Source organism: Oryctolagus cuniculus, chromosome 5 (assembly GCF_051225735.1).
Source record: "Oryctolagus cuniculus isolate XC-2025 breed Fujian yellow rabbit chromosome 5, ASM5122573v1, whole genome shotgun sequence".
Classification (NCBI taxonomy): Eukaryota; Metazoa; Chordata; class Mammalia; order Lagomorpha; family Leporidae; genus Oryctolagus; species Oryctolagus cuniculus.
The window spans coordinates 153,517,523-153,538,590 of NC_142871.1; the positions used below are offsets into that span (position 1 = coordinate 153,517,523).

At 48.9% G+C, this 21,068-nt stretch overlaps 2 protein-coding genes across 3 annotated transcripts; both read left to right on the plus strand.

The window, feature by feature from the left end:
- The first annotated feature begins 7,037 nt into the window (after window positions 1-7,037).
- Window positions 7,038-16,497, plus strand: HFE (homeostatic iron regulator). 2 transcript variants are annotated; one of them, XM_002714212.6, is made up of 6 exons: window positions 7,038-7,550; window positions 10,634-10,897; window positions 11,076-11,351; window positions 12,378-12,653; window positions 12,773-12,886; window positions 13,769-16,497. In XM_002714212.6, exons 1-6 carry the CDS (start codon window positions 7,475-7,477, stop codon window positions 13,807-13,809), a joined length of 1,047 nt encoding a protein of 348 aa, XP_002714258.3. In that variant the 5' UTR covers window positions 7,038-7,474; the 3' UTR covers window positions 13,810-16,497. The 2 variants fall into 2 exon arrangements, with proteins under 2 accessions (XP_002714258.3, XP_008260685.3); XM_008262463.5 differs by having other exon boundaries at window positions 7,277-7,550; window positions 11,052-11,351.
- Window positions 16,498-20,023: 3,526 nt separating this feature from the next.
- Window positions 20,024-20,411, plus strand: LOC100347744 (histone H4). Its single transcript, XM_002714211.6, has one exon. The coding sequence runs from the start codon at window positions 20,042-20,044 to the stop codon at window positions 20,351-20,353; it is 312 nt and encodes a 103-aa protein (XP_002714257.1). The 5' UTR covers window positions 20,024-20,041; the 3' UTR covers window positions 20,354-20,411.
- Window positions 20,412-21,068: the final 657 nt, after the last annotated feature.

Below are 21,068 nucleotides of genomic sequence, written 5' to 3' on the forward strand. Positions count from 1 at the left end.
GATCAAGGTGTGGTGATTTGTGCCTCCTGAGGTCAGCGAGGGAGAGTCTGCTCAGGCCCCTCTGCCGCTGCCGCAACCTGGGCGTTTGTTGCTTCTAATGAGGATTCGCCCTGCGCCTGCTCCCCACATTTTCCCTCTGCTTGTCATTCTCTACGTCGGAAGTTCCCCTTTGTGTTAAGGACATCAGTCCTGCTCTACTAGCAGCCACCTCCTAAGTAGCCCATCTGTACTTGATCTACTGCAAAGACCCCATTCCCAAATAAGGTCACATTCGCACGTCCTTGGGATCACGACTTCAACCACTGGTTTGGGAGCCATACTTCAACTGGTAACCTGTCTGTGAGTGTCCACAGATGGGAAGGGCTGAGGCTGAAGCACAGCTGAGCAAGCTCACAGCTCAGCAGGGGCTTTGGCAGGCCTGGGGAGACAGCCCAGGATTCCTTCTTCGCCCTGGCCATTTCTCTGAGAACCTTCTTCAGTGCGAGTGAGAGGCCGCCGGGCCTCTGATAGGGAGAGTTGCCAAGTTGCATAGGGGAATTTGCCAAGTGCAAGCCAAGCCTTGCACTTTCTGCATTCTGCTACCTTGCTGGAAGGCACTCAGCTCACAGCAGGTGCTGGCGCAGTGGCAATTTTTTTTTTTTTTTTTTGACAAGCAGAGTGGACAGTGAGAGAGAGAGACGGAGAGAAAGGTCTTCCTTTTGCCGTTGGTTCACCCTCCAATGGCCGGCGCACCGCGCTGATCCGATGGCAGGAACCAGGTGCTTCTCCTGGTCTTCCATGGGGTGCAGGGCCCAAGCACCTGGGCCATCCTCCACTGCACTCCCGGGCCACAGCAGAGAGCTGGACTGGAAGAGGGGCAACCGGGACAGAATCCAGCGCCCCGACCGGGACTAGAACCCGGTGTGCCGGCGCTGCAAGGCGGAGGATTAGCCTAGGGAGCCGGGGCGCCGGCCGCAATGGTTCTTGTCTGTGCTGGGAGAGCGTGGGTATCCCTTTGGAGGAAAAGAAGGCAGAAACTACTGGCACACTGACACAGAGGCCTGACTGGCACCCAGGCTATCACATGGGATAAGAATCAAGGCTGACAAAGTTGGTAGCCCAGAGTGGGCCTGGCATGTTCAGCTGAGCAGGGAGTTGGGAGGACAGATGTGGGGTCCAGGGCACCAGTGTGGTGTGGAAACGAGTGAGAAATCCATTCCTGATGAACCCAGACATCACGGCTCATTCCAGATTCTTGACTGGACCCCACCAACACCACGACTTGGATGCTCACTTCAGCAGGCATTTTTTTTTTTTTTTTTTTTTTTACCATTGCTGGAATTGAAGTTCTGTGGGGGGAAAAAAACAAACAAACAACAGCAACAAAAGAACCCTGTTCCTATCAGGTAGGAAAGATGGGAGGATGGGTGGCAGGACTTCCTCCCTTTCTCAGATCTGAATGCTGGAGTCGGAGACCAGAAAACAGTCCTCAGTCCCCTAGCGCCAATCCCCCTTCTGCAGTGAGAGCCCAGCCTGGCCATTTACTATGTCCATAGCTAGAGTGTGGAAGGCCTTGGACCCTCTAAACCCACTTGCCAGGAGAAATAGCCACAAAACTGTGTGTGTGTGTGTGTGTGTTTGATATTCTTATGTATTCCCACCTGTCCCCATCTCCCACTCCCAATCCACACTTTCAGACAACCCTCTCTGGAGGTCGGCTATGTGTGTGTACAGGGGGGGCCGGAGTAAGAGCATTAGGTGTCTGTGCATACAGCAAGGAAGCTCAGGTGCGTGGGAGAGCAGATAGACTGTCCGTATGCGAGGGCTCTGTGTGTGTGTGCTGGGGAGGGAAGGCCACGTGGAGGTGACTGGGGAGGAGCTCACGGCTCTGCGCATCCAGCTGTGTACCAGTGCAGGTACAGGATGGGTGAGGAGCAGGAGGCTGTCCTCTTATTGTTTTAGTCGCTATGTGCATCAAGGTTTCTGGTGTTTTTTTTTTTTTTTTCTCAGAATTTTAACACATTTTCCTATAGGATATGCCTCCCACAATATTGTTTATTGTTTACTTTTTGGTAACTTTATTAACATTTGTTATTTAACTTGCAGCATGTCTTTATAAAATGTATTTGAGAGGCAGAGTTAGAGAGAGAGAGAGGGAGAGGCAGAGAGAGAGAGAGGCCTTCCATCCGCTGGTTCACTCCCCAAATAGCTGCAACAGCCAGAGCTGTGCCAATCTGAAGTCAGGAGCCTGGAGCTTCTTCTGGGTCTCCTATGTGAGTGCAGGGGCCCAAGCACTTGGGCCATCTTCTGCTGCTTTCACAGATGCATTAGCAGAGAGCTGGATCGGAAGACAAGCAACCGGGACACAAACCAGCACCCATACTGGATACTGGAGCTGCAGGTGGAGGCTTAGTCCAAAATGCCACAGGGCTGGCCCCTTGAAGTGTGATTTTAAATGTTTTGATTAACTGAGTGTTAATTATGACCTTTATTTTACCTCACAGTGGGGAGAAGATGATGAGCCAAAGGTGATATAGGAGCTTAACAACAACCAAATTTACAAATATTTATAACAACAAGACAATATCAATGATAGTATCGCTAGAGAGACAAGTGATTAGGGAAGATGAATTTAGTCCTTTTGGAAAGCAATTTTTACAGGTCATAGTGACAATTACTGAAGTCTCACCACCTTGCAAGATCATGTTGGCATGGGTGGGCATTTGGCCTAGTGGCTAACATGCTACTGAGGACGCTCAAATCCCACCTGTGAGTGCACCCTGGGAGAGAGTGGATGGCGGCTCAAGTGGTTGAGTCCCTGCTACCCACGTGGGTGATCTAGATTGAGCTCCTACCTCCCCACTCTGGCCTGGAAGTAGCAGGCAATCAGGGAATAAACCAATAGATGGGTTCCCCCTCCTCTCTTTCTCTCTCTCTCTCCAAATCTCTCCATCTCTGTCTGATTATCCCTGCCTCTCAAAAACATTTTAAAAATGTTGCAGAGACTGTCCTGCTTTTTTGGAGTTTGAGGGGAGGAAGAAACATTTTATCCCATCACACTGAGAGTATTTTACCAGCAGCTCAAAGAAGCTTCGCTTTCCAAGTCGCAGGACTGGACATCTAGGAGTTAACACTGGGCAGTGGGGGGTGGGGAGCAGACCTGCCTTAAAGGCTCAAAACGTCTACAGAAATAAAAGGGGTGCATACTCAGGCTCCTAGGGCTGCTGTAACACAGTGCTAGGAACGGAGTGGCTTAAAAGTGAAGACAGTTATTCTCTGACAGATACCACGGAAGACTGAAATCAAGGTAGCTGGAGCCAGCCTCCCTCGCAGCCCTTGGGACGAATTCTCCCTTGTCTCTTCAGGTTCTGGGGCGACATTGCTCCAGTCTGCCTCCACCTTCAGCTCACATCTCCCCTCTGTCTGTGTCTGCTCCTTTTTGTGGAATAAGGACAAGAGTCATACTGCTCCATTATGACCTTAGCCTAACCAGTTATATGCTCAGTCACCCCAGTCCAAAATTGGTCACAGCTATTGAGAGTTAGAACAACACATCCTTTTGGGAGACTCAGCCCATCCCGTTAAAGGATGGGAAAGATGATTAATAACTGTTCTGTGTGGACGTGCTATTTTAATCCGCATACACCTACTCTATGCCTTTCCCCAAGTGACATTTGTCACCCAGTTCAGTGTTAGATTTGTAGGGAAAAAAGAGCTCTGTGGCCAAGTATCTGAGATGTGGATAAATTTTGTTACTTCTGTTTCACAGATTGGGCGACCCTTGTCAGCTCATACTTGACCAGCGAGGCAGCCCCAGGAGTCATTTGGTGTCATTTCCAGCGCACCATGCAGCGTTTGAGTGCTCAAGTCCAGCATTTCCGTGTGCTCGCAGCACAAAGTGAGGCCGGTATAGAATGGCTGGGGACTGGGGCAAGGGTTTTTTTCTCATGAGCTCCACCCACTCTTCACGGTTGGCCTAACAGCTTCCTACCAGCTTTCTTCCTTACCTGCTGTTCTGATTCCCATGAATTGTCTGTGGCTAAAATCTTTAATGCCCATATATTATTTTTCCAGTAATTTTCAGGTTGCATTTGTAGCACAAATAAGCAGTCCATGGTTTCTAGAATGTGGTTGATGATTCTCTGTTCATTTGTGTGTCAACTTTTTATTCCTCCTCCTGCTTGTTCCATGTTGGCGCTGTCTATTGTCTGATTTTGGCTATTTTCTCTTATCACAATTTTTAAAAAGCTAAAATGCATTTCAATGAAAATCTTAAAAAGTGCCTAAAAATAGAGTATTGATCCTAAAATTCATATGCAATTCAACAGACCCAGAGAAAGCAAACCAATCTTGAAAAAGAAGAACAAATTTGGAGGACTTGCACTTCTTGACTTCAATTTTGACATATAAAGCTATAGTAATCAGTACAGTATCGTCCTGACATAAAGATAGGGCTGTAAATCCCTATGTAGAATTGAGAGCACAAAAATAAACACTCACATCGAAGTCAATTGGTTTTTAGCAAGAGTGCCAAAATAATTTAATGAAGAAATAATTGCCATCTCATGAAATGATCGTGTGCCAACTGAATATCCCTGGAAAAGCATGGAGCTGGACTCTGACCTCACCCACGTATGAGTACTGACCAGTAACTGGCAAGGGAGGAAAGCCAGTGGTCTAAGTCCAAGTCCAAAGGCCTGAGATGTAAGTGTGGAAACCTGTTGGTCTAAGTCTTTGCTGTGGTTCGAATGTGGTTTGATCCCACTAAAACTCATGTGGAGGCTTAATTTCTCAATGCAGCAGTGTCAGGAGTGTCAGCCTCTGGGAGATGCGTAGATCATGTAGGTGCCATCCTCATGCATGGGTTAATGACTGGAACCCACTTTTCCATCACCAGGTTTGCAAAGGAACATATTGCCAACCAAAAAGGAAAGCCACGAGGATGTCAGACCAACCAGTGGTTTGCACAGGAGTCTTTCCACCCCAACTTCAGTCTATAAGAAGTTTCACCTGTAAGCCTTGAAGGAGCCCAGGAATTGCACAGTAGTTTCTTGGCCTTTTCCTCTGTGCTTTGCAACAAATAAATACCAACTGTCTTCCGCTACCCTGATGTCAATGGGTGGCTTGCAGCCTGGCAGGCAGCAGATCAAGTTTAGGGGGGTCTGTAGCCATTCTTCCAACCAGTGTTGGGGATATTTTGTAACAATTTTGCCTGGAAACACCCTCAGAGACACAGCTAGCAGTGATAGTTTACCAGGTATCAGGGCATCTCTTAGCCCAGTCAAGTTGGCATATAAAATTAACTATACCACATACAATTAACTATAATATATACAAAAATTAAGTCCAAATGAATCAGAGATCTAATTGTAAACACTAGAACAATAAAATTATTAGAAGAAAACACAGGTGGAAATCTTTGTTATCTTGAATTTGACAATGACCTCTTAGATTTGACACCAAAAGCATAAGAAAAAAAATAGGTAAACTGGATCTCAACAAAGTTTAAAATTTCTGTGTTTCAGATGACAGCATCAAGAAAGTACAAAGACACACTGAATCGATGAAATATTTGTATATAATATATAATACTGAGACATAGCTACACCATATAAAGATACAACTCAATGATAAAAAACAAATGATCCAAGTTTAAAAAATGAGTAAAGGTCCATGTTGTGGCATGGCTGGGTAAGCCGCTGCTTGGGATGCCGGCATCCTATATCTGAGTGCCTGTTCTGGCTACTCCATTTCTGTTAATGCACCGGGGAGGCAGCAGATGTTGGCTCAAATACTTGGGCCACCCACATAGGAGACCAATGGAATTCCTGGCTCCTGGTTTTGACCTGACTCAGCCCTGGCTATTGTGACCATTTGGCGAGTGAACCAGAAGATGGAAGATCTCTCTCTCTATGTTCTTCAAATAAATTAGTCTTTAGAAAAAAATTAAAAATGAGTAAATGACCTAAAATAATATTTCTTCCAAGAAGATTTACAAATGACCAGTAAGTCATTAAAAAGAGGCTCAACATAATGTCATTAGGGAAAAGCGAATCAAAATGCAATAATATCACTTCACACAAGAATGGCTATGATTACAACTGAACAGTAAGAGATGCTGGCACATGTAAACAATCACAACTCTCACATGTGCTGATGGGAGGGTAAAATGGTGCACTTTGGAAAACAGTGAAGTAGTTAACCTCAAAAAGTAAGAGTTACCATATGACCTAGCATGTCTACTCCTATTCACCCAAGACAAATGAAAATGTAAGTCCACTCGGAAACTTGCACATGAATGTTCATAGCAGTGTGATTCCCAATGGTGAAAAAGGAGAAACAACCCAAAAATCCATCAATTGATGAAAGCGGAAATGAAATGTCATATGACATATGCTTACAATGGAATAATATTAGTTCAATATTTGCACACATGCAAACATTATGCTAAATGAAAGAAGTCACTTACAAAAAATAACATAGTGTATGATTCCGTGTGTATGGAATGTCCAGTATAGAAACAAAGATTTGTGGCTGAGGCAGGCAGGAAGGTGGAGGGCTTGGGGAGGTGGTGACTAAAGGATACAGGATTTCTGAAGCAGGTGAATTGTGCAGTTTATGAATTATACGTCAATAAAGCTGTAACACCCCCCCAAATATTAGTACAACAAATCACACAATGTGTCCATCACCACTGTTCAATATTTTTCCTATCTTATTTCATCCATCTGCCTACAGCTAAGAAATCCCAATTTTGAAGTTTGATTTTTTTGTTCCCTTGAAGTGACAAAATGTGCCTGTTGGCTTTGAAAGTTCTTGCTAGTTGAGCTTGCTAGATATTTAAAGGTTTGAGGTTAATCAGACAGATGCATTACATTTGTCGATATGGTTTGAAATATCTACAGCAGAATTCTCAAACCTTGTTGGAGGGGGAGGAGAGCTTTTAAAAGCGCAATGCCCCGGGAAGCCTGGGCTGGGGGGCGGGACCTCGAGCTGTTTAATGATTCTCCATGTGGTTCCGCGGTACCCTAAACTTGGCAAACACGTGCCAGGCGATTGCATGATGTAAGCCGTGAAAGATATTTCGGCAGAGCCTAATCTGTTAACCTAATGGTCCCATTTTAATAAAGAAAAATGAAGTTTTTACTGGAGAAAAATTGTTTCCAAATCAAACAAGATGAACAAGTTGGAGTACGCTGGAGCTAAAAGTTTGGAAGATGTGTAATTCAGTATTTGTTTACTATTTAAACATTCATATCTGGATCAGAAAAACCCTTTTGTCTGCTCTCGTCGGCTCAGCCGGACCCCTACAGATTTAAAGAGCGGGCGCACGGCGGGGTCGCTGCGGGGTTCACCAGCGGGCGCCAGACCCGTCTCTGCTCGCCCATGGCCCGGAAAGGGATCTCAGTCGCCAGGAAGTTTCGGAGCCTCGGCCCCGTCCCGAGTGGACGTCTTGGGCCGTCCGCACCTCCCCGCCCCGCGCCGAGGCAGGGAGATGCGCCCGCGCGCGCAGCCCGCGCTGCTCCTGCTGCTGTTCGTGCGCGCCGTGGTCCCGCAGGCGCGACCCCCGCGTGAGTCTCGGGTGGTGGCGAGCGGAGGGGAGCGGCGGGGAGGAAAACGGACGCCCGGAGTCTGCTGACTTCCGGGTAACTGCCGGGATCGGGCGGACCCTGCGGTCCGTTTCTGCAAGTCCCGAGTCCAGACCCCAAGAGGGGCGCTGCTGGCAGAGCTCAGACTAGGTCTCTGGCCTGCGGACCGCGCCCCTCCCCGGCCCCCGAGCCTCCGCGCTTAGGAGCGGCCCTGGAACCACCCCGAGCCTCCTAGATTCTCGCGTGAGGTCCTTGGCCTCGGCTTTCGGGTTTGTGGTTTCTTGCGTGTACTGTGCCACTTCGCCCTAGTCGCCTTTGCTAAGGGCGACCGTGGCCTGGGCGCCCCTGGAACTCCGTGCGAGCGGGCCCACTCGGGACCCGGGCAGACTCGGCGTGGTGCGCGGCTCGGGAGGACACAGGATTCTGCACCCATCCCACCCCTTTTTGGCGAGACGGGCTCCTGAGACAAGCCTGCGCTCGGTCTTTGCCCGACTCTTAGCGATCGCTCTTTTGCTGGGGAACACGAGTCTATTTTTGAACGTTTGAACTGGATGTAGTAGTTTTCTTTTTCATTCAGCCTTTGTTGGTTTGCAATGAGCTGTGTAATTCACAGGCTTCGCCTGAAAGGATACCAATGTAATATTAATTAGCCTTTAAGCGCTCATTAGTTGCCATCATAGTCACGGTGCCCTCTCACTAATGCATTGGGCGGTAGGAGCTAGTGGGGTGAGTCGGTCCTCACGATAAATAACTGACTCCAGGCTACAAAAAATGTAAGCAATCTGGTTTTCTGAGGTTACAGCAAGCACTTTCAGGGCTTGTAATCTTAGCTGATGGAGATTTTTGGCTATTGTGTAGCCTGCACTCCGTACTTTATATGCATAATTAGCACTCCAGGCTCAGGAGAAGTGGGTGGTGATAGGTGCTGTGTGTACCCACATTTTATGAGGTCACAGAGGTAATGGCCTGCTTGCTGGGTTTTTTGTTCAGTGTTTCAGTAGGCCTGGGTGGCACAGCTCATGTCTCTGCTGCGTATACCCACAATTGTTCAACATCACGATGAACAGTTTGAACCAAGAAATGTGAAGCCCTCAGGCTGTAGGGTAGGGGTTGAGCAGCCCCTCCCTCCGCCCCAGGGGGCCACCGTGTTGCCCTTGGCCTTGTGGACTGTGTGCTTCCCCATCATGTGGACAAGTGGGCAAACTGGAGAGGCTTGAACAGCAAGATGAGGGTTGAGGGATGGAAGAGGGCCCCAGCAGAGGGGTGCCCAGCCCTTCCCCGGGCTCCCCCCTGTCGATGCTGACAGCTGTGAACTGCTCCCCAGTGTCCTCGTCGATGCTGGGGGACTGTGGGGTCAGCTTCTCCCTGCCGGCATACCCAGTGCACCCTCTGCTTCCCCAAAATTAATGGAAATTGCGTGTCATGCATAAAAGGCACATGGGTTTAAATGTTTTTGCACCAAGATAAACTTATCTTTTTTTTTTTTTTTTTTTTTTTGACAAGCAGAGTGGATAGTGAGAGAGAGAGACAGAGAGAAAGGTCTTCCTTTTGCCGTTGGTTTATTCCCCAATGGCCGCTGCAGCAGGCGCATCGCGCTGATCCGAAGGCAGGAGCCAGGTGCTTCTCCTGGTCTCCCATGGGGTGCAGGGCCCAAGCACTTGGGCCATCCTCCACTGCCTTCCCGGGCCACAGCAGAGAGCTGGCCAGGAAGAGGGGCAACCGGGTCAGAATCCGGCACCCCGACCGGGACTAGAACCCGGTGTGCTGGCGCCGCTAGGTGGAGAATTAGCCTATTGAGCCGCGGCGCCGGCTAATAAACTTATCTTTTAATGACTTTTTTTTCATGGATCTCTGGAAGTCTATTTGCATATCAAATCCAGTTGCATTGAAAATCCCATCCATGTATTGTACTGTTCCAGGACCAGAAGAGAGAGAGCTAGGAACCATCTCCTTACCCTTTAAGATTTTGCATGGTAGTGGAGGAGGTAGCAGTGAATTAAGATGCAGAAAGCAGACTGCAGGGGAACGGGGTCAGGGTCAGCGCCGACATCCCTTATGGGTGCCAGTTTGAGTCCCGGCTGCTCCACTTCCGATCCTGCTCCCTGCTAATGTGCCTGGGAAAGCAGCCGAGGATTGCTCAAGTCCTTGGGCCCCTGCACCCATGTGGGAGACCAGGAGGAAGCTCGGGGCTCCTGGCTTTGGATCAGCTCAGCTCTGGCCATTGTGGCTTTTGGGAAGTAAACCAGCGGATGGAAGACCTCTCTCTCTCTCTCTCTCTCTCTACTTTGCTCTGTAATTTTTTTCAAATAAATAAAATAAATTTTAAAACAATGATTTAAAAAAAAAAGAGGCCAGGCAGGAAGTAGGGAGCAGGGATAAGGGTGACAAATGGTTGTATTTTGGATAAATTTGAAAGGCAGTTGCGGAAGAGTCTCTGTTTAGTGAGACAGAGTCAAATGTGGCTCTATTCTTCAGAGCCAGAGAGGGAAATCCCCAAGTCACCACTTCCTCCTCCAACAAGAATTGCTGAAGCACCCACTGCAGCCAGGCAGGTGCAGTCAGGGGCCCAAGGACCTTCCAGAACTGCCTCCTCCTATAATCTGGGGAGGTGGAGGGAAACAAACTCGCCTAGCGTTCTCGTCCTGGGGCTTCCTGGGGCTTCCTGGGGCTGCCTCTGTTTGCTTTAGAGCTTTAGGGTGCTGGAGTTGCCCTGGGCTATTTGGTGGCAGAGCCTCACAGCAGATGCTTGCACAAGAAAGAACTCAGAGACGGAAGTGGGGAAAACACAATGGCAGACTCCTAAGGACTTGGGTCTAATTCCCTCTGAGAGAGCACCTCAGAATTTTTCCAGAGTGTGTTGGGACAAGGTCTGGGGGAGTGGGGTTGTAGCAGAGGGATGTGCCCGGGAGGGAGTAGCCAAGGGGACTTCGTGTCAGTTCACAGAAGGCAGTAGCAGCGTGTGTGCATTGCTGCAGGGTGTGGGTTGGTGCAGTGTGCAGTGTGTGGGTCCTCTGCCTCCTGGTGCCTCTGTGGCTCATGCGCAGGGTCTGCTGCTGTCTTTCCAGGTTCCCACTCTCTGCTCTACCTCTTCATGGGCGCCTCCCAGCCTGACCTCGGGCTGCCCTTGTTTGAGGCTTTAGGTTACCTGGACGACCAGCTGTTTGTGTCCTATGATCACGAGAGTCGCCGAGCGGAGCCCCGGGCCCCGTGGCTCCAAGGTGGGACCTCGAGCCAGCTGTGGCTGCAGCTAAGCCAGAGCCTGAAGGGATGGGATCATATGTTCACTGTTGACTTCTGGACAATCATGGACAACCACAACCACAGCCAGGGTACGTGAAGAGGTGGCAGCGTTGCCTCTCCCCGAGGGTGCATCTTGAGGGAGAGAGCTGGGAGGGAGGGTAGGGAAGAGACCTGGCGTTTGCATCCTGAGGTCATTCCATCTCTGTGGGTGGTGGACACAGGCACTTGTTCCTTCTGTTTCAGTAAAAAGCCTGGGTGTGTTCCCAGGGTCCCACACCCTGCAGGTGATCCTGGGTTGTGAGGTGCGAGAGGACAACAGTACCAGGGGCTTCTGGAAGTATGGGTACGATGGGCAGGACCACCTGGAATTCTGCCCCGAGACGCTGGATTGGAAAGCAGCAGAGCCTGGGGCCCAGGCCACCAAGCTGGAGTGGGAAGTGCACAAGATTCGAGCCAAGCAGAACAAGGTCTATCTGGAAAGGGACTGCCCGGAACAGCTGCAGCAGTTGTTGGAAGTGGGGAGAGGGACTCTGGACCAACAAGGTAGGTACAAGCCCCGCCTCCCCAGATCTCCAGTGCAGAGTGGGAGGGGCCGGCCCAGCACAGGCTCCTTGGCTTGGGAGTTCATCCTCTGACTCCCAGTCCTAGGAGCTGCACCTTAAAATGAGCTGTATGCCACACCCAAATCCCAGCTGGAGATTCCTCCATGCCTATGGCTAAGAGGAAGTGTCTATGGCTCTCTTTTGGATCCTGTTTATGGTCCTGTTCCCACGTGGGAGATGCTGAATCCCCAGGCATGTAAATACCAAGTGAGGTAACCCATGAGTGTAGCAGAAACTTTGGAAGTTAAAGGTCACATTCATTTTTGCTGAAGCCTGCCAATCTTAAAAGGCTCTTTTTTAAAAAAAGATTTATTTATTTATTTGAAAAGCAGAGTTACAGAGAAGCAGAGTGAGAGTGAGAGCGAGACAGAGAGAGAGAGAGAGAGAAAGAGAGAAAGAGAGAGAGAGAAAGAGAGAATCTTCCACCTACTGGTTCACTCCCTAAATGGCAGCAATGGCTGGAGTTGGGCCAATCTGAAGCCAGGAGCCAGGAACTTCCTCCGAGTCTCCCACATGGGTTCAGAGATTGGAAGTGGAGCAGCCAGGACTCAAACCGGTATCCATATGGGATGCCAGCACTACAGACAGCAGCTTATCTGTTATGCCACAGCGCTGGCCCCCAAGGCTCATCTTAGATGGGAACTCACTGGGTTGAACCAAATGAAATCTACAATGTGTATTCAATCATTTTTTGATTCACAAAAAGGATATTTTTATACCCAGAACAGAGAAGGTAGGTAGCAGATTGCGAATTCACCTACAGAACGGGCTGACACATCTGGGAGCGTCCTCCAAGGGACGTGGCATCAGAGCCCAATCTTGGGTTTCAGGTCCAGAATGGAGCCTCTCCTGTAGTTCATCTTCCTGGAAAGGGTGTCTCCTTCCTCCAATCTGTCGAGGAAATGAATGTTCCAATCTCCCTGGCATGGGTAAAAAGATCCCCTCTCCTTATCTTTCCTCTTTCAAGTGGCTCCTTCGGTAACAGTAACACGCCACATGTCCTCTGCCACCACCACTCTGCGGTGTCGGGCTCTGCACTTCTACCCCCCAAACATCACCATGCAGTGGCTGAAGGACAGGCAGCCACTGGAAGCCAAGGACGTGGAGCTGAGGACCATGCTGCCCAACGGGGATGGGACCTACCAGGCCCGGGTGGCCTTGACTGTGCCCTATGGGGAAGAGCAGAGATTCACCTGCTGGGTGGAGCACCCAGGCCTGGACCAGCCCATCGCTGCCACCTGGGGTAAGGACGAAATCCAAGAGCTGAGGGCGTCTCCTGTGTGGGGAACCAGGGTGATCAACGTACTCTGGGTTGGGGCCAGTTGCACAGTTGCGAGCTCTAACATGCTGTTGCTTTCTTAGAGCCCTCACTGTCCAGCAGCCTGGTCATCGGAATTGCCAGTGGGATCACTGTTTGTGTCCTTACCATCTTTTTTGGAATTTTGTACCAAATATTCAAGAAGAGACAGGCTTCAAGTGAGTAGGAACAAGGAAGAAGTGTGATACTCCTCCTGTGGGAAATTAGGCAGAGGGGACTTTGAAGCCATGGGAAACCCAACTCGCCTCTTATTTTCTTGGATGGTGGAGGGTGGATGGTGGAGGGCGCCAGCACCTGTCTGGGGGCAGGAAAGGAATTACTGGCTTTCCCCAGAATTCTATAGGTATCTTTTGATCTGCTGTTTTGCAAGGGTTTAAAGGAGAATAAGGGCTTTGAGGCTTAAGGCACTGTGGCTTCTTAGAACTCAAATGTACTTGGAACAACACTGAACAACAATGAAAACAGATAGGGATGCCCCAGTGTCCAAGTGGGGGTGTGAATCAAATGGCTCAGGTGGGGGTGGGCTTCCCAGAAGGAAAGCGTGCAGGTCCCATTCATCAGGGGTCAAGAAGGGCTTCTGGAGCTTGCTGGAGAGAGGCGATTGCTTTAGGGGAGATTGAGGCTGAGGAGAAGCTGCACTGACCAAGCGGCCTCACCCACAGGGGTTGCTGAGGCATGGCCGGGGGTGGGGGGGAGGACTACTGCACTCTGCCCCTACTTGGCACCAAGTCTGCATTTCCACTCCCTGAGCACCTATGGTGTAGGGAAAACAAGGCAACAGAGGCCAGCGCATGCAGTCCTAGGTGTGAAGTCATGAGCCAGTAGGGTGATATAAGGCAGAATGGATGCCTTCTCCCTGGGTAGGGCTGTGTTGCTAGGTACGGACCAGTTAGAAGGCTTAAGGAGCTATTCTGGGTTAGAGGTGCTGGTGCCCTGAAACAAAGGGGTCAGACTTGAGAAGTGAATGAGGAAGGTGACAGACAGGAAGAGGCTGGATCCCGCCTGGTCTGTGACAGCCTCCCCCTATCTGGTCTGCACAGGAGGAGCCCTGGGGGACTACGTCCTAGCCGAGTGCCAGTGAAGCAGCCCATGGACTCATCGCGGGCAGGAGACGCCGCGGGAGACTCTAGGAGGGCCCTGGCTTGTGGAGCTCCTCGTGTTTCAGGACGGAGTCGCACTTGACAGACAAACTGTTCTTGGCCTGCCTTGGTCACTTCCCGACAAAGCTTCCCAACTAGGTCTTTGGGGCCCTGCATGCCAGGGCCCCCCCGGTGACCCCCAGAACTTGCTCTCAGGGATCTCGGGCTGCTTCCAGAGGTTTTCTTGATTTCGTCCCCTGCCTCTATCCCCTACGCCTGTGCCATGTGACCTCCTACCTCTGGGAAAAGCTCATTCAATGTGGGGACCAGCATTCATTTAGTCGCTGAGAAAAGCAGGTACTACCCCCCCTCTCCCCCCCACACACCTTTTTAAAGAGGAAGTAAGCGAGGTCTAGATGACTGCCCAGCCTGCCTGGGATACAGACAGGCTTCCAGCATCCAGGCTGGGATGAAACGGAAGGTGCCCGCCTGGGGCCTGGGCAGAGCGGTCTCTACTCTTGTCTGTGCTTCTCAGCGAGCCTCCTGCAAATGAAACCGCAGACCACAGCCTGCTGCTCAGCCGCCTTGTTTCAGAGTCCCCGTGGGAAGGACCTGGGATGTGCCTCCCTTACTCTGCGGTCGCTCTCTGTGGCCCCTGTGGCCCCTCAGCCAGGGCTGTGAGTTTGGGACACAGCGCCTCCCCACAGTCGGAACCTGGCGGCAGCACTTGCCTCCAGCCACTGACGTGGCCTCTCTCTTGTCGGAAGCCAGTGAGTTTAAAAAGCGGAAGCCCAGGCTGCCTCCTGCGTTGTAGAGTCTGGTTCTCCTCTCCAGTTGTGGTTGTGCAATTAAAAACAAATTAACCAAGCCAGGCCAGTCAGGAATTACTAGATTTTGGGAAACTGACTCATCTGACCTTGTTCAAAAGAATCTTAACATCTAGCCCCAGATGGCATGTGTTTACTTTGTCACAGCGTGCATATCCTGCCTAACTCTGGCACAAGCCTCTGTCTTGGAAGGCAGGTGTTTCAGAAACCTGATATGGCTTTGAAGTTCATTTGGTAGGCACTGAATTTGACCAAAGAGATCACAGCATTTTAAAAGCTTTATCTTTTGCTCATATTATGAAACTGATGTGAAGGAAAGTAAAAGTAATTTAAGTCATTTGCAATCATAGAAAATTTGAAAAATGAATAAAATTAGTTATTTCATTAGTCAGTGATAAATTCTTTTAACATCTGTATTACTAATACATTGAAATACATGTATTCATACATTTAGTATTATTGATACTAGTATTATTTACCTGATAGTATTATTGATATCTTGAAATATATGAAATTAACAAATACCTATTTTAATTAATGTTCCATGGCATTGTATACTATGAAATTTTGCTATTCTTGTCCTTGCGGATATGCTTAATCATTTTGTAATATGTGGGACATTGACATTGCTGTCTTGTTTTCAACATGTTGTCTTATGGAATATTTTCATTCAATGGTGGTAGTTAATGGTTTTCTTCACTCTAGGAACATGATTGTACAAGTTGTAAGATGCTAGTTATTTTATCTACAAACCATGCTAAAAGCAGGTCGCCAAGTTCTCTCTGCTCAAAAGCAGAGAGGTAAATTACAGTTAAGTAATGGATTATTTTATATTGGTTACATTTCAGAGAAACGTAACACTATTCATCAGCAGCTATCAGGAATGATTAACCTCTATTTTCTTTCAGTGTTTCTTAGCTTACTTTGTCTGGCTTTGTTCATTAGTTCTTAAGGCCAACTAATTGAAAACCTACCTTGTAAATTCTCTTATTTCGCTTGGGGTAAAACTGCACAGATTTGGCATAGTAGCAGGGAGAACAATGCCACCTGGTGGCCAAGTCCAGTGCATCAGGCTTGTCACAAAATCGCAGAGCCCCGGGAATGGGAGTTTGGTGAGGGTAAAGGGCAGGGTGGATTGGTGGCCTGGACATCACTGGTAGAGAAAAGACCCTAAAAATCAGAAAATAAGCTGGAAACAGCTAACCTGCCGCTGGAATCGCTGGGATCAGAGACTACTGCTACACTGCGTGAACTGGGAGGAGAACAGAGGGAGCAACCCTGGTGACCTGTGAGTCTGGTACAGCAGGTGGTGGAGGGCTTCAGGGAGGCGCTGCCACGACTGTTGTCATAGCGCCCTCTGCAGGCACTGTGTGTGCTTTGGGCATTATCAAACCTTCCTCGTGGGCACGCACATTGAAAAACAAGGTACTGCCTCAAAAACACCAGCATTTCTCATAAGCTAATGCTCTTAAAATGCCTTTTATTTTTCTGAGCACACAGACAAGCACCCAAATTTCATTTCAACATGTGTGAGCTGGCATCTGTGAGTTTGATTCTCTTGCAGACTCTAGGTTATAATTTGTGTTCCTTTTTTGCACCAGTTATTAGTTCCTGTCCGTTAACATAAAATATTAATAAAATGTGAACGTATTTGCGTGACAGTTTTGGTAGGAGCCTTGGGCAGCCTGGACATCGTGTGCACATTTGCATGTTACCGGCTCGGCTTGCACTCTGGCATCTTAGGCATTGGGTGTCCGTCCCACTTCTCACCAGTGGTAATTATGTAAGAAATAGGAATGAATGCTTCTTTCTCTTGTTTCTTGACTGAGTGATTTTACATTCTCAATAAAGGTTTTCATGGTAGAAGTGTTCTGTAAAACTAATTTATTCTGCTAATTATTATGCAGTAACTGCTAGATGCTCAGCTTTGTTCTGAATCTTAATGTAATTTTCCCCAAAAATCCTGTGAGGTTGGAACTATAGTTATTCCACTCTTCTTCTTCTTCTTCTTCTTCTTCTTCTTCTTCTTCTTCTTCTTCCTCCTCCTCCTCCTCCTCCTCCTCCTCTCCTCCTCCTCCTCCTATTCTTCTTCTTCTTCCTCTTCCTCTTCTTCTTTTTCTTTTTTGTTCTTATGGAAACCAAGGCACAGAGAGTTTAGGTAAGTTGTCAAAGGTTCCACAGTGAAAGAATGGCTGTGCTGGAATTTAATCTAGCCCTCTGTCTCAGAGCTCATGCCCTCTATAGCACGTTTATCCCTAAATCAAGAAAGCAATGATGTGGCATTGTTACCATCTTCTCTGTATACCAGAGTATTTGTTCAGCTCCCTGGCAGCAACACCCTTGATCTTTTCTACAATGAGGGGGGAATCTGGGTTAACATTTCAGAATTTGCCGTATCTATTCGTATGCATTTTTAGTAATTTGAAACATTTTTTTAGGCACATTTCTTAAAGGATCTTTTTCCATGTTGATACACAAAATTTTATTTAATGATTTCACATTTCTGTTTATTCTCTTATTCTGGGAGAAATTTGGGGATGGATAACCTTGATGTACTCACACTTGGGCAGAAAGTATTGTTCTTATTTTGTTTTAAAGATTTGTGTATTTATTTGAAAGGCAGAGTGACAGAGAAAAAGAGAGAGAGAGAGAGAGATAGAGACAGATCTTGAATCCATTGCTTCATTCCCCCAAAGCCTGCAATAGCCAAGGCTAGGCCAGGCTGAAGCCAGGAGCCACAAACACCATCTGGGTCTCCCACATGGGTAGCAGGGACCCAGGTTCTTGGGTCATTATCCACCGCCTTCCCATGTGTATTAGCAGGAAGCTGGATTGGAAGTGGAGGAGCCCCTTGAACCAGGCATTCTTATATAGAATGCAAGCATTGCAAACACCCCGCCGCACCACAACGCTCTCCCCTATTTTTACTGTTCTTTTTTTTTTTTTAAATCAAGTTCTGTGCTTTTGGCACAGGAGTTAAGATGCCTTATGAGGGGGCTGCTGTCACCTCTTGGGACACTAGCATCCCATCGTGATCCCAGGTTTGAGTCGTCTACTTCCAACCTCGCTTCCTGCTGATGCACCTGGTAAGGCAATGGATGATGACCCACATGCTTGGGCCCCTACAACCCACGTGGGAACTTGAATGGATTTTCTGGCTTTGGCTTCAGTGTGGCTCAGTCAGTCTTGGCTGTTGCAGTCATTTGGAGGAGTGAATCAGAGTCTAGAAGATTCTCCTCTCTCTGTCTCTCCCTCTCTGTTATTCTACTTTTCAAATAAACGAATACATCTTTTTAAAAACAAAGATGCTGTTTAGGATGCCCACAACCTGTATCAGATTGCTGGGGCTGGAGTCTCAGCTTCCTGCTAATGTGCACCCTGGGAGGCAGCCGGTGATGACTCAAGTGGTTGAGTCCCTGCCACCCACACGGGACACCCAGATTGAGTTTCTGGCTCCTGGCTTCCTTTGGCCCAACCCTACCTAGTTGAGGCAGGCATTTGCGGAGTGAAACACATGGGACAGCTCCCTCTTTGGCTCACTCCTGCTCTTTTACTTTCAAATAACTTGTCAAAGCAGAAGTGAAGTTTTATTAGTGATACAGCAGGTAATGAGATGAGGAAGAGCAATTTATACAGTTTATGTAGAGATAGCTTCTGCAGTGATGTGTTTAGGGTAGTTCACACCATGTATTTTTACATGAAGTTATATGTTCTACACTACATTTTAATTTTATATTCAAGAATTCAAACACACTGAGATTTGAAGAGTCATGTATGAATTCAGTTCTGACATTGTTCTCTGTAATGTTTAGCAGTCTTTCTTCCTTAAATCCTATTATAAGATGGTGGGGAGTCAGGATCCTAAAAACCCTCAATTTATTTATTTTTTTAAATAGTTGTCTTTAAGATTTATTTATTTATTATTTGAAGGCAGAGCTACGGGGGTGAGGGGAGGTCTTCCATTGGCTGGTTCACTCCCCCAAATGGCCTCAAAGGCGGGAGCTGAGCCCGTTGGAAGCCAGGAGCTGCTTCCAGGTCTCCCATGTGGGTGCAGGGGCCCAAAGACTTATGCCATCTTCTACTGCTCTCTCAGGCCACAGCAGAGAGCTGGATCAGAAGTGGAACAGCCGGGACTCGAACTGGTGCCCATATGGGATGCCGGCACTGCAGGCTGCAGCTTTACCCACTATGCCACAGCACTGGCCCCCAAACCATCAATTTATGGTCCACATATTTAGAACTTTCGGGCCCTGCCCTACATCTTTTTGTCTTGTTCCCGCTTCTCTTCAAGTGAGCAGTCGGAGGTTATGAATTGTCTCACTGTGGTCCATGTCTCTTCCTGAGAGCGCACACCAGGCATTTGTTTATTTACTACGACGGGGGTGGAGAGGTGTTTTCTTTAAGAGCTTCTCTTGCTGTGGAAATTTTCACAAAGCCTCGGCAGGAGGCTGAGGAGAAAACTGATTTGAGAGGTCTCTTCAAGCCACACAGGCCCAGTCGTGCGATCCTGCCATTTCCTAAAAATCGGATTACCCTTGTTTTGGAACCAGTGATCTTCACAAAGGCCTCCCTCCAAGGGGAGGACTCGAGGCTTTGCTACGACCTTAATCAAGTATTAGCCGCACACCGCAATTAATCCCCGACTCTACAAAACGGAATGTCCTGTCTCTCAAACTACAGCAGGTGGAAGGGGATTAAAAAGGAGGCGAGCGAGCTGTGACTGGAGCTGCAGGCAGGTGACACGGGAGCAGCGAGCCGGGCCGGGGGCCTGGGGTCGGCCCACGGCTTAGATCCAGCCCCGCAGTTCCCGCTTCCCTCCCAGACCTGCGCAAAAACAGAGCCACTTAGCCGGTGGGCCAGAGAGAGGGAGGGAGAGAGCGGCTGCAGTACCGGCCGCTCCACTCGGGTTTGCAGTAGGCTGCATCTTTCTGGCCGGACGCGGGCACCTGAGGGGGCAAGAGCTGCTCCACGCCAGGCGCAGACTTTGTCCAGCCCGTGAGGACAGGAAGAGTCGCGAGGGAGCGAAAGTCTCTTGACCTACAAATTACTCTGTTAGGCGTCGTTCGTACCTCCCCGGAGGATCAACGGCTCAGGGGGACAAGGGGAAGGACGCTCTCGGTTTTCAGCCTCTGATGGCGCCTACAGTTTGCCAGGCGCGCGGACAAAACAAGGCAATAACGCTAAAGAGGCCTTTTCCGCCCAATAAAATCTCGACCCCGCCTTCCAGTCCAGCCAATGACGAGCCAGGTCTCAGCAGCCAATCAAAAACATCCTCCTGGCACCGCCCCCTTGGTGACAAGCCGAGAGAAAAAAACAACCTCCGCCCGCCCTGTCGTTTTCAATCAGGTCCGCAAGTATAGTATTTAAAGGCCTGCGCCAACCCCTACTTCTCACAGGAGTGGCAGCCATGTCTGGACGTGGCAAGGGTGGAAAGGGCCTGGGCAAGGGCGGCGCCAAGCGCCACCGCAAGGTGCTGCGCGACAACATCCAGGGCATCACCAAGCCCGCCATCCGCCGCCTGGCCCGGCGCGGCGGCGTCAAGCGCATCTCGGGGCTCATCTACGAGGAGACCCGCGGCGTGCTCAAGGTCTTCCTTGAGAACGTCATCCGCGACGCCGTCACCTACACGGAGCACGCCAAGCGCAAGACGGTCACGGCTATGGACGTGGTCTACGCGCTCAAGCGCCAGGGACGCACGCTCTACGGCTTCGGCGGCTGAGCTGCCTGCCTTCGCGGCCCCAGATCCCTTACCCAAAGGCCCTTTTCAGGGCCACCCACGAAGTCATGGGAAGAGCTGAAGTACGTCCAGGGTAGCGTGTTTAAAACGCTGTTTCAATACGGGATAAGCAGCTTTGGTCTGTGTTAGGCGCAGCATAAGAGCTTTATGTGCCCGAGCTGTGTTGATCATAATGGTGCCGGTACTTCGGAGCCGAGTGCAAGCGCCCATGCGATTTACTGGCTGTATAGATGGTGTGTAGTTACGTTTTCAGAGGATTGCCGTTGGCGGCATTGGCAGAGCACTAAATTCTGTACAGTGAGGTAGAAGTGGGCCAAATTAAAGAGGTTTGGTTACACAAATGAACCAGGAAGTTGAGGGCCTACTGATAAACACTGGCTTGTATGTCACTACACTGCAGTTTTACACTTGGCTTTGTTTAAAGCTACCATTAGGTCAGTAAGGTTAGCATGGGTCTATCAATAGTATGGATTTAATGTTCACTAAAAATAAAGGGAAAATAATTCGTTTTTATTAAGAAAGCTTTTATTTAATGAACACGAATTTCACTCATAGGTACAGCTATAGGGATATACTGGTTGTTCCCACCCCCACTTCTGTCCCAACTCCTACTCCCCTCTCATCCCAAAATAATTTTATTTTTAGATTTATTTGCTTAAAAGTGTTACACGAGACAGAGAGGTCTTCCATCCGCTGG

Bases quoted from the DNA above. Each gene is read 5' to 3' on its own strand.
- HFE (XM_008262463.5), top strand. From the start codon at position 7,475: ATGCGCCCGCGCGCGCAGCCCGCGCTGCTCCTGCTGCTGTTCGTGCGC. The intron at 11,352-12,377 runs GTAGGTACAAGC...TCCTCTTTCAAG, and splicing joins AGGGACTCTGGACCAACAAG to TGGCTCCTTCGGTAACAGTA. The intron at 12,654-12,772 runs GTAAGGACGAAA...TTGCTTTCTTAG, and splicing joins GCCCATCGCTGCCACCTGGG to AGCCCTCACTGTCCAGCAGC.
- LOC100347744 (XM_002714211.6), top strand. From the start codon at position 20,042: ATGTCTGGACGTGGCAAGGGTGGAAAGGGCCTGGGCAAGGGCGGCGCC.